Source organism: Oryzias latipes, chromosome 9 (genome assembly GCF_002234675.1).
Source record: "Oryzias latipes chromosome 9, ASM223467v1".
Classification (NCBI taxonomy): Eukaryota; Metazoa; Chordata; class Actinopteri; order Beloniformes; family Adrianichthyidae; genus Oryzias; species Oryzias latipes.
Genome location: NC_019867.2, coordinates 436,040 through 451,068, shown reverse-complemented (window position 1 = coordinate 451,068; position 15,029 = coordinate 436,040). Strand labels below are relative to the sequence as shown.

The following is a 15,029-nucleotide window of genomic DNA, read 5'->3' as shown; positions in this document are numbered from 1 at the left end:
GGTGGAGTGACCGGCAGGGTGGGGGCCAGCTGCCCACCCCCGCAGTTGGATAATCTGGTGTGGGACGACAGAGCGACCTCGCGCTGACGTGAGGCATGCGCCCCTCCCATCCCACGCCGCCTCCACCGGAGAAAACAACGGAGAGCAGCAGCTCCGTCATCTCTGCTTCCCGCCGTCGTTGTTATCACGGTAAGAGGAGAAATAACAGCTTACGTTGGTGTCCGGTAAGAGCAGGGCGGAGGCCCGTTAAACGCCACCGTTCGTGCGCGCGCGTCAGTAAAGGACGTGTCTGTGAATCTTCAGCACCGACATTTTTCCTGGATGACTTCGAACGGCTTTTAACTTAACGGCGTTTAACGGTTCGTAACGGCGTTTGTAACGGGGAGCTCGTCAAGCAGCTGGGGCGGCTGCGTGTTACGCCTGCTGGCTTCTTACGTCATCGCTGCTGTTTCTGCGTTTCTCTGCGGGTTTCTAGAATCTGCGGGTCGCTCTGGAATGGCTCAGTCGGTCCTTTCATCTCCTTTCATCCGCGGGAAAACAATGACATAACGCGGCCTCGTCAGCGGCCTTCATCCAGGGGCGGCTCCGCGGTTTCCGGGGATCAAGGTGGGCAGGAGCCATTGTTGAAAGGGGGGACAACAGGAAGTAACTGAACCCCCCCACCTGAAGACATTTCCCTTCAGGTGTGTTTCAGCGCCGATTCTATCAGGAGTTTCATGTTTAATAAGGTCTCAGACGTCAATCAAGCAGGAAACATGTTTTATTATCTGATCAATGAATGTCTTTTCATTGCTTTTTTAAAATCTCTTTTGTGAAACTAGCTTTCACCAGATTTCTCTTCAGTGATTTTGACAAGTTTCCTTTGAAGTTTGGTTGCTGAAGCTGTCGGGACGTTTGGTGCCTTTTAACTCGTCTTGCTCATTACCGGTTTATGCTGATCCCATCACGGAGCTTTTCCAGGATTAGAGCCTCAGACTCTCTCAGACGTCAGACGTACGTCTTTTTCCTCTGTAGTCCCCCCCCCCCGGTCAGGTCCACGTCTGTTGGAGCTGGAAGATTGTTTTGGTGGAGGTTCTGGTGGTCTTGCAGATCCTTGTAACGGTTCTGGTTCTGTTAGGGCTTTGCATCAGAATACTGTCTTTGTGTAAGACTTCCATCTGGAATCAGTCCCGGTGAGGTGAGGAGGACGTCCCGCAGAGGAGGACGTCCTCTTGAAGACGTCCCCCTGAGGACGTCCTTTATGTGACCAGCTCATACCCTTTAGGCCTGTGTTTTGTTGTCTTTGACCTCCTGACCTTTTACCGCTCAAATGTAGCTCCTCCCACCCTATTAAGCTTTCAGTTTAGGGCACATGCAGGCAGTGGCCCTGTGGTGGAGTGTCTGTCCCTTGGGTTACATCTGGTGGTGCCAAAGACAAAAGTAGACTCTTTGCATTGGTGGTTGGATTGGGGGGGTTGACTCACAGAGTATGGCTGTAGCTGCTCCCTGTGTGTGTGTGTGTGTGTGTGTGTGGGGGGGGGGGGTGCATCAGGTGCTGGGACTCAAACCATAACTGACCCACGGTCTGTCTTTTGGCAGATGCCCCCCACCGCAGACCTTCCTGACCCGTCCTTCCAGACGTCTGGGATTCCCGCAGAGCCGGGCGCCGCCTGAAAACCGCCACCGTTTCCCTGCGCCTCCAGTCGGCTGTGGACCATGGACGGCCCCCCCCAGCTGTCTGGGGAGACCCTGATCGTGCATCACATCCCGCTGGTGCACTGCCAGGTGTCGGGGGGCCGGCAGGGAGACTGTGGGAACTCGCTAAGGAGCGGCAGCCCCTTCAGCCCCCCAGAGAACCTGGGGCTGAGCCGCACCACCTCCCTGCCGGAGCGAGATGTCCTCCAGAGAGAAGCTCTGCTCTACAGCAGCCTGATCCACACCTCCAGCAGCTCCTGGTCCTCCCACTCCGGAGGAGGAGCAGAAACAAAGAGGGGGGGCAGCACGGCCAGTGGAAACTCGTCTTTTACTTCCAGTATTTCAGAGGAGCAGCTCCCTGCTGTGCACACGCTTCCCAGAGCCAAACCCCGGAGCGAGACCCCTTCACGCCACAACCCCTTCCTGCTGCACGCAGAGGAGGAGGAGGAGGAGGAGGAGGAGGAGGACCACAGCCTGAGTGGATACCTGGAGGACTCCTCCTTCCTCCTCCACAGCGACACTAGCGGTGTCGGTGGGACGGCTGCCTTTCATTTGCACCATCTGGACTTTGCTGCTGAGCCTTTTGTTTTGCACGGATCGGAGGGAAAGAGGCGGGACTCCTTTAGGGGCGTGGCCTCTGACCTGGACAGCCGGCGCTGCCTGGGAAGCAGCGGCTCCAACACGTCCATGGACTGTGGAGAGCAGGACTGGGCGGACGACAACGAAGTCGAGGATCAGTCCATGAGGTGCGGCCGATGCAGCAAGCCGGGTTCGGACTCGTCGGGGTCGACCTCGCAGCTCTGCTCCTTCTGCGACCCGACGCACTGCCAGCACAACTTCCCCGACGCCTTCTCCGACTTCCAGCCGGCCTACGGCAGCGACTCGTCCTGCAACAGCTCCGACGGCGTCCTGGTCAACTTCAGCGCCATCTTCAACAAGATGAACAATGGCATCCGTGAGAAACCGGCCCGGTCCGGTTCAGCCAACTTGAACCTCGAGGGTTTCGAGGGGCCGGGCCAGACTGCAGGAGCTTTCTACCTGGACCTCCACACTTCGCCAACTGAGCCTCTGCAGCCCCCCCCCTGCCTGTCCAACAACCTCCCCGTCTCCTCCACCTGCTCCTGCTCTGCCGAGTACCAGGGGGCTCTGGACCTGGATGCCAACTGCAACTCCTCCCTCCCGCCCTGTGCCGGTTCCTCTGGCGAGCTCGCCACCTGCCTGCAGAGTCAGGCGCGCCTGGTTGTCGCCACCCAGAACTACTACAAGCTGGTCACCTGCGACGTTTCATCGCAGTCGTCTGCGAGTCCCGCAGGCTCCTCGGCCAACAGCTGCTCCGATGAGCACAGCAAAGGCAGCCCCACCCCGACCCAACCCAACGAGTACTTCCTGTTCAAGCAGAGGGCCGAGGGGGCGGAGCCAGAGGACCAAGACTGGGGGTCGTCTCCAGTAAGTGGAAAATCTTCATTTTCCGTCTCCTTTCAATCATTTTGTGAGTTTAGATCCAAATGTTCACATTGGTAGAAGCAATCCGGGTCAGAGTGCTGATGCCCCTCCCCCATTCAACAGCTGGGAGTACGCCCTCCTCTCATTGGTTTACCATCCACCAATGAAGGACTAAAGAAGGGATAGTGGGCTGTATGAGTCCTCTGAACTGACCCGACCTCAATCGTGTCCGAGCAGAGAACAGTTCTGGAACTGTCCGGATTCTGGGCTCAGACAGACTCCCATAGGGGTCACCACGGGTCATGCTGACCCTGGGACATAAAGTCCATAACTGTGATTTTGATCTTGACTCTGATTGACTCCTCCTTTCCTCCTCTAGTCAGACCAGGACGAGGAGGAGGAGAAGAAGAATCGCCTGGCAGTGGGCGGGGCTAAAGCTGCTCTTCCTGTGATTGAAGGCAAGGTGTATGTCAACGTGTCCCCTCCCACAGCTGCACAGGGTGTCATTGGAGGCCCCGCCTCCTCTTCAAGCCGCCCTCGCTCCCGGAGCTACGATCGCAACCTGGACAGGTCTCCCTCCCCTCGACTCGGATCTCGGGAGCGCATGCTGAGCTGCCCCATGCGTCTGAGCGAGGGCGCCACCCAGGTCCCGCCCACCCCTCCTCGTGTCACTTCCTTTGCAGAGATTGCCAGAAGCAAAAGAAGAAACGGGGGCTCTGGTGGATCTCCGTCACAGAAAGCGCCTCCAGAGGGGTTCTCCTCCATCTGCTCCAACAACTCCCACTCTTCCTTGGATTTCTCTCCAATCCTGGAGGGCAGGGTGGAAGAGGCCACGCCCACCTCACCAGCTGTTCCTTTTATCAGATGTTACAGTCAGGGAAGCATGGAGCGCCAGCTGGAAGGAGCCAAGGAGAGTCCGGCCAGAGGACGAGGTATTGGAGCGTGAGGTTTGGGCTGAACGACTCGGTTCTGTTCAAGAAGTATCGGTCCAAAACTACCGACGTTCAGTAGAGATTACAAAGTTGTCTCTCTGAAAATCCACGGTTGAAAGTGAAAAGCTGCTCCCGTTTCCTAAAATGACTGAAAACATTTCAAAAGGTTTTGGTGAGGCGTCCAATCAGACGAAGGCTGAACTCGTGTGAGGCGCCACCCCTCGTGTGAGGCGCCACCCCTCGTGTGGTGCAAAACGCAGCTTTCAAAAAATCCAGAGATTCAATTCAGTTTTATTGATGTAGCCGAATATCACGACACGGTCATCTTAACGAGATTCACAGCAGTAACAAAACTGAAAATCAGTTCTGAAATACAATCGCTGATCCATGGGCTAGCTAGACTAGACTAAGCTAGTCTAGGCTAGTCTAGGCTAGGCTAGTCTAGACTAAGCTAGTCTAGACTAGACTAGACTAAGCTAGTTTAGACTAGCTTAGTCTAGTCTAGGCTAGGCTAGACTAGACTAAGCTAGTTTAGGCTAGACTAGACTAAGCTAGTTTAGACTAGCTTAGTCTAGTCTAGGCTAGGCTAGACTAGACTAAGCTAGTTTAGACTAGCCTAGCCTAGAAGCCCCTGGCTGCAGTAATCGTAGTCATACATTTTCCAGAATTCAACAGGATGGTTATTTATTCTCTTCATCCTCAGTAAATAAAGCGGTGATCTGCTTTAGTTTCACATTTCACGCTGACCGAACAGAACTGAAAGTCTGGCTTTAAGGCCGGTTTAGACCCAGAGGTCACATGGCAGAGTGTGACGCCCGCTGGCCACGCCACGTGCACATGCCGTCTCTTGACTTGACTTTCAGCGATCAGAGTTCAGGATGACGGCTCGTGTTGCTACTGAGTGTTGGTTGAAGTGAGAGTCCAAACTCAGACACAGACGGTCAGACGAGGCTCTTCTAGGCGGTTTTTGATTCCCTGGGGCAGTAGAATGTTCTAATGGGACCTGGAGGGTAATTAGGAAGTGATCAGAGGGGGTTTTTCACATTGCTGGTCGCTTTCAGGCCTTTGCTGCTTCAAATCTTTATTTTCTGAATAACTACAAAGAAAATGAACCAAAAACAACAACCTGTCACAAAGTTCATGTTGGGATTAGAAAACGGATGTTTTCACATCTGATTCTGAATCGAGTTGATTTAAAACGTTTGAGGAGAATTTATGCAGATTTAATGCAAAGGAAAAAAACATAAGAAGGGAAACCAAACAATGTGTTCACAAATCTTACAAGAACACAAACTAGACAACATTTCTGTGATTGGGTCTTCAGGAGCTGACAGACATTTCTGCAGACTCAGGGGGCCGGCCTTCAGACGCACAAACAGATTGTGCAACAACCCCCCCCCCCCCCCCCCCCCCCAACACACACAAACACACCCGAGTGTCTGTGCAGCCGATCAGGAGGCAACTGTGAGAGATTAACACTTGTGTGTTTTTGATTTGTCTGTTTGTGTGTCAGTGTGTGTGTTCCTTCTTGTATCTGTGTGTATCAGAATGTGTGTGTGTGTGTCAGTGTGTGTGTGGTGGTCTGCTGAAACCTGAAGCTCTCCTGAGCCTCCGTGTCTCCTGCAGGAGGCGTGTCCTCGTCCTCAGAGGTGGTCCGGTACAGTAAGGAGCAGCGGCCCACCACCCTCCCCATCCAGCCCTTCACCTTCTACCAGCAGTTCATGCTCAAGCCGCCTCAGCCCAAGCCCCCGCTGCTCTCAGGGATGCAGGCCCGGTCCAGTTCTGGTTCTGGAGCAGACAAAGGCCCAGAAGACGCAGCAGAGGACCAGGACAGTCGTGTCAGCGCTCCGGCGGCCCCCCTCCAGCCAGTCCGGCTCTCTCCACTCGGGAGCTACTCTCCCGTTGGCCTCCAGGGGGCGCCCAGCTCTGGAACCTGTTCCACCTGTACCCCCAGCCCTCGGCCCCCACACGGCCCCTACTGCCAGAGAGAGGGAGGACCATCAGCTCCAAAACCAGGCTCTCCTCCCACACATCTAGGGGTAAAGAGAGGCTCGGTGCTCCCCCCCATGCTGCCAGCTGAGCAGGGACAGTGTCTTCATTCAGCAGCCCTCCCCAGTGGCTGTTTGAGCCCCCAGAACTACCAGGACTGTGGAAAGGAGGGGGAGAAGGGACCTACCAGGACACAAAATGGTATGTTCCACAAAAACCTGCTGAACTTCCTTTTTCTATATTTGAGGGGTGGGGGTGGAAAGATGGACATATAGATATTGAAAAAAGAAAAAAACGCCCCTCCCCCTCTGCGGGTGGTTGCTCCTCCAAGCTGGGGTCCTCTACCAGAGGCCTGGGAGCTTGAGGGTCCTGCAGTATCTCAGCTGTTCCTGTTCTTTTCTGGACTGAGAGGTCTGAGGTCTTTCCATGTAGCCCCTCCTCCAGCTTGGGGGTTACTGCCCCGAGTGCTCCAATTACCACAGGCACCACTGTCACCTTCACTTTCCAGGCTTTCTCCAGTTCTTCTCTGAGTCCCTGGTATTTCTCCAGTTTCTCATGTTCCTTCTTCCTGATGTTCCCATCGCTTGGCACTGCCACATCCACCACAACGGCTTTCCTCTGTTCTTTATCCACCACTACAATGTCTGGTTGGTTCTCCATTACCATCCTATCAGTCTGGATCTGGAAGTCCCACAGGATCTTTGCCCTCTCATTCTCTACCACCTTCAGAGGTGTTTCCCATTTTGACCTTGGGAATTGCTGGATTGTTTCAGGCGCCTCTTTACACAGCCTACACCTTTGGTGTTGTCTGGTGTGGTAGATCTACACCTTGGGTCTTGTCTGGTGTGGTAGATCTACACCTTGGGTCTTGTCTGGTGTGGTAGATCTACACCTTGGGTCTTGTCTGGTGTGGTAGATCTACACCTTGGGTCTTGTCTGGTGTGGTAGATCTACACCTTGGGTCTTGTCTGGTGTGGTAGATCTACACCTTGGGTCTTGTCTGGTGTGGTAGATCTACACCTTGGGTCTTGTCTGGTGTGGTAGATCTACACCTTGGGTCTTGTCTGGTGTGGTAGATCTACACCTTGGGTCTTGTCTGGTGTGGTAGATCTACACCTTGGGTCTTGTCTGGTGTGGTAGATCTACACCTTGGGTCTTGTCTGGTGTGGTAGATCTACACCGTGGGTCTTGTCTGTGGTAGATCTACACCGTGGGTCTTGTCTGGTGTGGTAGATCTACACCTTGGGTCTTGTCTGGTGTGGTAGATCTACACCTTGGGTCTTGTCTGGTGTGGTAGATCTACACTTTTGTCTGTGTGGTAGATCTACACCTTGGGTCTTGTCTGGTGTGGTAGATCTACACCTTGGGTCTTGTCTGGTGTGGTAGATCTACACCTTGGGTCTTGTCTGGTGTGGTAGATCTACACCTTGGGTCTTGTCTGGTGTGGTAGATCTACACCTTGGGTCTTGTCTGGTGTGGTAGATCTACACCTTGGGTCTTGTCTGGTGTGGTAGATCTACACCTTGGGTCTTGTCTGGTGTGGTAGATCTACACCTGGGTCTTGTCTGGTGTGGTAGATCTACACCTTGGGTCTTGTCTGGTGTGGTAGATCTACACCTTGGGTCTTGTCTGGTGTGGTAGATCTACACCTTGGGTCTTGTCTGGTGTGGTAGATCTACACCTTGGGTCTTGTCTGGTGTGGTAGATCTACACCTTGGGTCTTGTCTGGTGTGGTAGATCTACACCTTGGGTCTTGTCTGGTGTGGTAGATCTACACCTTGGGTCTTGTCTGGTGTGGTAGATCTACACCTTGGGTCTTGTCTGGTGTGGTAGATCTACACCTTGGGTCTTGTCTGGTGTGGTAGATCTACACCTTGGGTCTTGTCTGGTGTGGTAGATCTACACCTTGGGTCTTGTCTGGTGTGGTAGATCTACACCTTGGGTCTTGTCTGGTGTGGTAGATCTACACCTTGGGTCTTGTCTGTGGTAGATCTACACCGTGGGTCTTGTCTGGTGTGGTAGATCTACACCGTGGGTCTTGTCTGGTGTGGTAGATCTACACCTTGGGTCTTGTCTGGTGTGGTAGATCTACACCTTGGGTCTTGTCTGGTGTGGTAGATCTACACCTTGGGTCTTGTCTGGTGTGGTAGATCTACACCGTGGGTCTTGTCTGGTGTGGTAGATCTACACCTTGGGTCTTGTCTGGTGTGGTAGATCTACACCTTGGGTCTTGTCTGGTGTGGTAGATCTACACCTTGGGTCTTGTCTGGTGTGGTAGATCTACACCTTGGGTCTTGTCTGGTGTGGTAGATCTACACCTTGGGTCTTGTCTGGTGTGGTAGCTCTACACCTTGGGTCTTGTCTGGTGTGGTAGATCTACACCTTGGGTCTTGTCTGGTGTGGTAGATCTACACCTTGGGTCTTGTCTGGTGTGGTAGATCTACACCTTGGGTCTTGTCTGGTGTGGTAGATCTACACCTTGGGTCTTGTCTGGTGTGGTAGATCTACACCTTGGGTCTTGTCTGGTGTGGTAGATCTACACCTTGGGTCTTGTCTGGTGTGGTAGATCTACACCTTGGGTCTTGTCTGGTGTGGTAGATCTACACCGTGGGTCTTGTCTGGTGTGGTAGATCTACACCGTGGGTCTTGTCTGGTGTGGTAGACCTACACCGTGGGTCTTGTCTGGTGTGGTAGACCTACACCGTGGGTCTTGTCTGGTGTGGTAGATCTACACCGTGGGTCTTGTCTGGTGTGGTAGATCTACACCTTGGGTCTTGTCTGGTGTGGTAGATCTACACCTTGGGTCTTGTCTGGTGTGGTAGATCTACACCTTGGGTCTTGTCTGGTGTGGTAGATCTACACCTTGGGTCTTGTCTGGTGTGGTAGATCTACACCTTGGGTCTTGTCTGGTGTGGTAGATCTACACCATGGGTCTTGTCTGGTGTGGTAGATCTACACCATGGGTCTTGTCTGGTGTGGTAGATCTACACCTTGGGTCTTGTCTGGTGTGGTAGATCTACACCGTGGGTCTTGTCTGGTGTGGTAGATCTACACCGTGGGTCTTGTCTGGTGTGGTAGATCTACACCGTGGGTCTTGTCTGGTGTGGTAGATCTACACCGTGGGTCTTGTCTGGTGTGGTAGACCTACACCGTGGGTCTTGTCTGGTGTGGTAGATCTACACCGTGGGTCTTGTCTGGTGTGGTAGATCTACACCTTGGGTCTTGTCTGGTGTGGTAGATCTACACCTTGGGTCTTGTCTGGTGTGGTAGATCTACACCTTGGATCTTGTCTGGTGTGGTAGATCTACACCTTGGGTCTTGTCTGGTGTGGTAGATCTACACCGTGGGTCTTGTCTGGTGTGGTAGATCTACACCTTGGGTCTTGTTTGGTGTGGTAGATCTACACCTTGGGTCTTGTCTGGTGTGGTAGATCTACACCTTGGGTCTTGTCTGGTGTGGTAGATCTACACCTTGGGTCTTGTCTGGTGTGGTAGATCTACACCGTGGGTCTTGTCTGGTGTGGTAGATCTACACCGTGGGTCTTGTCTGGTGTGGTAGATCTACACCGTGGGTCTTGTCTGGTGTGGTAGATCTACACCGTGGGTCTTGTCTGGTGTGGTAGATCTACACCGTGGGTCTTGTCTGGTGTGGTAGATCTACACCGTGGGTCTTGTCTGGTGTCTACCACACCAGACAAGACCCAAGCATTCAGTGATCCAGGTGTGTGGCATTGAGTCATAGGCCTTCTTGTAATCAATCCAGGCTGTGCACAGGTTGGTGTGTTGTGACTTACAGTCTTGAGCGACTGTTCTGTCGACCAGGAGTTGGTGTTTGGTTCCTCTGGAGTCTCTACCAATTCCCTGCTGGGTTTTGCTCATCCATGCACCTACTTGATGCCTGACATGAGCTTCCATGTTGTGGACAGACAGGTTATTGGTCAGTAGTTGGATGGGACTGCCCCCTTTGAGGGATCCTTCTGGATCCGGATCCTACCATTAGCCATTGGGGGTGGGTCCATCTCTGTCGGGTTCATTTGTGCTGCCAGGCGCTCGTGGAGTGCGGTGACTTTCTTTAGCCAGTAGGCATGGATCATGTCAGGACCCGGTGCTGTCCAGTTCTTTATACCTGAGACTCTTTCTTGGATGTCTGCCACTGTGATGGTTACTGGATTCTGTTCAGGGGGGGGTTCCCAAAAACACCAAACCCTGAGTGGCAGAGGAGAACAGCTGCTGCAGGTTCTCACTCTTCTCTTCTTCTCCCCCTCATCTGCCCCCCCCCATGCTTATCCCTGACCCTCACCCCCTTTTCTGTGCCCCCCCCCCAAACAGCTCACCACCTCTCTCCCCAGGCTCTGAAGTGGAGGGAGTACCGTCTGCGACACCCTCTGAGAGGAGGGGGCTCCTCTGCCCCCTCTGGTACCAGGGACTTCGGAGGGGGTGGGTGGCGCCGGCCTGCCCGCCTGAACGTGTTTGATATTCCTGCTACTCATGGGGGCCTCGGACTGGGACCCCCCCATGGCGCTCATCCTTTTGTCTTCAGTGTGGGAGGTGCTGCAGACGTTTCAGGCCTCGCTGTGGTTTAGTGTGGGGGGGTTCCCATTGTAAACGTGTTTTTGGCGTGTTCGCAGTGGCTCAGTCGGACTTCCTGCCCGAGTATTTCTCGCTGACGGAGAAACCCCCAGAGGAGTTCTGCCTGTCGCCTGATGCCTCCTCCTCCTCCTCCCACATCGCCGTGGATCTGACGCCGAAGAGAGGTACGGCCCACATCCGCCGCAGAATCGCCATGGAAACGCAGCCCCGCCGCTATGATCAGACATGTTCCGTCTGTCAGTTCAGCAGGAAACAGACTCATCAGGCTAAATGCTAAATGCTACATGCTACATGCTACATGCTAACCTGCAGCTGTGACGTTCTGCAGGACCGGCTGTGGTCTCCGGCTGGACCTGCCGGTTCTGCTCTTCTCATCTGTTCTTCTCCTGCCTTTCAGCTCTGGTGAAAGCCGTGAACACCGCCGTGGATCTGATCGTGGCGCACTTCGGTACCAGCAGAAACCCGGATGTGAAGGTAGATGATGCGGCTCTGCTGTGTGCAGACGGTCCACGCGGTGGTTCTGGTTCTGTTAGGAGGAACACCGGCGCCTCACAGGAACTCTGACCTGTTAGAGAATAAGAGAAGAGTTATGGACCGGTCTCCCTCTGACCCCCCCCAGGCCAAACTGGGAAACAGCTGGGTGAGTCCAAACGTGGGTCACCTGATCCTGAAGTACCTGTGCCCCGCCCTGCGGGACGTCCTGCAGGACGGCCTGAAGGCCCACGTGCTGGACCTGATCATCGGTCAGCGCCGCTGTCAGCCCTGGAGCGTGGTGGAGGCCTCCACCCAGCCAGGTGAGGGGGGGGGGGGGGTCCTTTCACGCCGTCGGGGAAGGTCGGTGTCTGAGGCGTTTGTGTGACCCCCCCGCAGGTCCGTCCACACGCCTCCTCCACAGCTTGTTCTCCAGAGTGAGCCAGTTTCCGGAGCTGTCCAGCGCCGCCATGAGGCTGAACGCCTTCGTCTTCGGCCTCCTGAAGTAAGAGCTCCTTCGTCTGCACCCAAACCCGTGACAGCGTCCTCTGGGGTCAGCCGCCATGACATCATTGACCTGCAGCTGGAAAACGGGCGCTTCCCCCACCCCGACATTAGTCCCGCCCACCACTGTGTGGCTGGTTTTGAGGTGGGCGTGTTCACACAGACTGTGACGATGGGGGGTGTGGCCTGTCCGCTGTTGGTCGGCAGTTCAAAGGTCAGATTCTAGCACGTACCATTCGTACGGCGCTGGGGGGTGAATGAAAGCCCAGAGGCTCAGGCCCCCACCCTCTGAAACATCCCAACATCCCAGAATGACCACGGGCTGTAGCTCCTCAAATGACAGCAGACAGCAGTTCTCCGTAGACTCTTGTTAGAAAGCCACATGGAATTCTGGGAAATTGATGCTTTTTTCTGTTTCAGCCTGAAATGCTTGGAGTTCTGGTTCAGTCATCTTCACACACATGAAGGTGGGTAACTTCAGCCGTCCCAAAAAGTTACTTCATGGATAAAAATAATTCAGGAGTCATTTGAAAGTAATAATTTATCCTAAAAGTAATCTGTACTCTGATTCATGGAGGGGGGGTCTGAATGTAACTAATACTCTGCTGAATGTCCTCAGACATCATCGCGGTCCATTACAGCCCCTGGGGGCTCCTCCCCCTGTCGGGCGGAGCCTGTAGGGACCTGTTTGAGGAGCTGCTGCTCCTCCTGCAGCCGCTGGCGCTCCTCCCCTTTGACCTGGACCTGCTGTTCGAGCCACACCTCCTGCAGAGGGGGCAGGAGCACCTCCGCCACAAGGAGCAGCTCTGCTCTGCAGGCCAAAGCACGCTGCCCTGCACAAGCTCCACCCTCCAGCTGATGAGGGGGCGGGGCCCCAGCAAACACTTAGAGGAGGGCGGCGCTGCACCCAGACGGGTAATCGGGGCTGAGTGTACAAAGGAAGTTGGCGGCGGGAAAGAAGGCGCGGCTGGACGCTGCGCATGGACAGTTAGGGGGGCCGAGGGGCCAAAGGGGAAAGATGCGGGGACGATAGAGAGGACGGGGGAGGGGCTCAGAGAGAAAACCCCGGCGCCTGAGGGGAGGCAGGACCGGCAGGCGGGGTGGTGGTTCCAGCTGATGCAGTCGTCCCAGGTCTACATCGATCCCTCCAGCAACGGCTGCCGGTTCGTGAAGGCCGACCGGAGGAAGCGCTCTGTGGAGAGGCCCCAGGATCACCCGCCCCCCAGGGTGGGGGTGGTGGAGGGGGCAGAGTCCAGCCGAGAGGGGGAAGGAAGGAAAAGCTGTGGAACAGACTCGGCTGGATTACAGGGGGGGTCTGGGTGGATGGGCAGCCCCCCAGAGTCTGTCGTCAACCAGGAGGACCCCGGCCCTGACGGACCTGCAGCGCCCCGGGGCCGCCCGGCACAGGCCCAGAGTCTGCGCTGGGGGAGACTCTTTGGAGGGAGGCGAGAGGGAGCCAAGCAGAACACAAAACCCCCAAAGTCCAGGTGAGGGGGGGGGTCATCATGGAAACCAAAGTACAGAGGCGGGGCCCCACCCTCACTCCTCCCTTTGTCTTTCAGGCCTCCGTCCGGCTGGCTCGGCCTGGATGGTTCTGTTCTGGACCTCGTGGCTCTGACCGTCGGACCCGGCAGTGGGAGGAAGGCAGAGCCCCCCCCAAGCCCCGCCCACACCACGGCCCCTCCAACAGAAACCCGACCAGCTCCTTTCCGGTAAGCAGTTTGCGGTTCCTGCCACCTTCACCTGCCGTGTCTCCGCCCACACGTCTGCCTTTGCCGTCTCAGGGGGGTGCGTGCTCTGTGCCACCACATCGCCACAGAACCGGGTCAGCTCAGCTTCAACAAAGGAGACGTCATGCAGGTTCTGAGCAGAGCCGACCCGGACTGGCTGCTGTGCTCGCTGGGCTCCTCGCGGGGCCTGGTTCCCATCGTCTACGTCACCCCGCACAGCATGGAGGACAGCCAGGAGGCCGCCGGCGCCACGCGGCTGTGACACGGCCCAAAACATGCGCGAGCAAACGTCCACGTGAGAGTGCATGCATCCATCCAGAACAGCTGACCTCTGACCTTTCCTCCGCCAGCTTCCTCTGCAGTGTATAGAAAAGAAATCTGTTTTTTTATCCAAACCCGTCACAGCCGTGACCTCCCGCTTCTAAAAACGCTGTGGGGGGGTCACTGCTGCAAACAAACCTCTGTAAGGGGGGGAGCTCAAGAAAGATCTGAGTGTGAGGTTTCAGTTTCGGGTTCTTTTCAGTTTCACTGCGTGTCCAAGGGAGAACTGAGGAGGTCAGGACAAACGTTTGCCCCCAAATCTGAGGAATACCGTGATCAGATGAGCACCGCAGGTCAGGAAAGGTCAGGGAGCCTCTGTTGGTGACACGAAAACCTCTGCTCCTAAAACGAAAAACTCTGTTGAAAATGTCAAAAGACCAGGCCACGCCTCTGTGGGCCAGGCCACGCCCCTGGAAACCAGTCTGGTCTCAAATCAAACGGCATCCATCATGAAGGTCGTGCCTCAGAGCAACCGTCGGTTCTGGTAGTTTGGAGCTAAATCCCCCGACATCAGAATTTACTTAGTAACCGGTGTTGGCCTTCCAAGCCGCCATTTTCACCCCGTCACCATGGAAACCGCTGCCTCTGACGTCAGACTGTGGAACAGAAGTTCCTGGCTGTCATGTCACTCTTAGCCTGAAGAGGGCGCCCCCCTCACAAACAGATGGATGGTTACGCCGTTCCAGCAGGTTGTTTTCAGATGGGGGGGGGGGGGGGGGGGGTATGAAGAATGCAGAGATCAGAGATGCTCGTATGAAGTTTTCAGTTTCATTATTGTACAGTTTTTATTTTCATCTTGATCTTCACATTTGATCTCCCAGCCTGTACATAGATCTGGTTGTGCCGTTCTCCCATGATGCTCTGCTGTCTGTATGAATGTTCCAGCTGTAGCATCCTCATCTTTGGTTCTGCAGCTGAAGGTTTGTGTCCTGAAGGAGAACCTGAAGACGCTCCGCATCACCGTGTCGCACTTTAGCACTACTCCAACCAACGACTGGATGCTCAATAAACAAGTGATCCAGCCGCCGCTGTTTCCCTCTGTCATTTTGAAACCAATCAGTGACTGTTTAAGGGAACTGGACTGAGTGGCCCCGCCCCCTGTTGTTCCAAACAGGAAGTGGGCTTCAATGGAGAAACAGCTGTTCCTCTGTCATTCTATTGGCCAGAACAAACATTCTGGATTGGATACCTTTTATCTTCTTTATCGCAAGTTATTCAAGTTATGAACTGATCAATCAGATGCCTCAGTAAAAGCATGATATGCCCGCTGGCCCCGCCTCACACATTTGACATCAGTGGAAGAAGCCGGCTCCTGATTGGTGATGGTAGTTGCCATGGAAATGTTGACTCAGACCGATTTGGACAATCGCTGCTCA

At 54.8% G+C, this 15,029-nt stretch overlaps 1 protein-coding gene across 3 annotated transcripts; it reads left to right on the top strand.

Annotated features, from left to right (window-relative positions):
• LOC101173360 (iporin-like) lies at positions 1 to 14,679 on the top strand. 3 transcript variants are annotated; one of them, XM_023958100.1, is made up of 13 exons: positions 4 to 189; positions 1,579 to 3,120; positions 3,497 to 4,049; positions 5,676 to 6,239; positions 10,367 to 10,585; positions 10,666 to 10,791; positions 11,025 to 11,101; positions 11,247 to 11,421; positions 11,498 to 11,603; positions 12,023 to 12,069; positions 12,222 to 13,089; positions 13,165 to 13,314; positions 13,387 to 14,679. In XM_023958100.1, the coding sequence occupies exons 2-13, from the start codon at positions 1,696 to 1,698 to the stop codon at positions 13,592 to 13,594; spliced, it is 4,518 nt and encodes a 1,505-aa protein (XP_023813868.1). In that variant the 5' UTR covers positions 4 to 189; positions 1,579 to 1,695; the 3' UTR covers positions 13,595 to 14,679. The 3 variants fall into 3 exon arrangements, with proteins under 3 accessions (XP_023813870.1, XP_023813868.1, XP_023813869.1); XM_023958101.1 differs by lacking the exon at positions 4 to 189 and adding an exon at positions 206 to 683; XM_023958102.1 differs by lacking the exon at positions 10,367 to 10,585 and having other exon boundaries at positions 1 to 189.
• The last annotated feature ends 350 nt before the right edge of the window (positions 14,680 to 15,029 follow it).

Bases quoted from the DNA above. Each gene is read 5' to 3' on its own strand.
- LOC101173360 (XM_023958100.1), top strand. From the start codon at position 1,696: ATGGACGGCCCCCCCCAGCTGTCTGGGGAGACCCTGATCGTGCATCAC. The intron at 6,240-10,366 runs GTATGTTCCACA...CCCCCCAAACAG, and splicing joins ACCTACCAGGACACAAAATG to CTCACCACCTCTCTCCCCAG. The intron at 13,315-13,386 runs GTAAGCAGTTTG...TTGCCGTCTCAG, and splicing joins ACCCGACCAGCTCCTTTCCG to GGGGGTGCGTGCTCTGTGCC.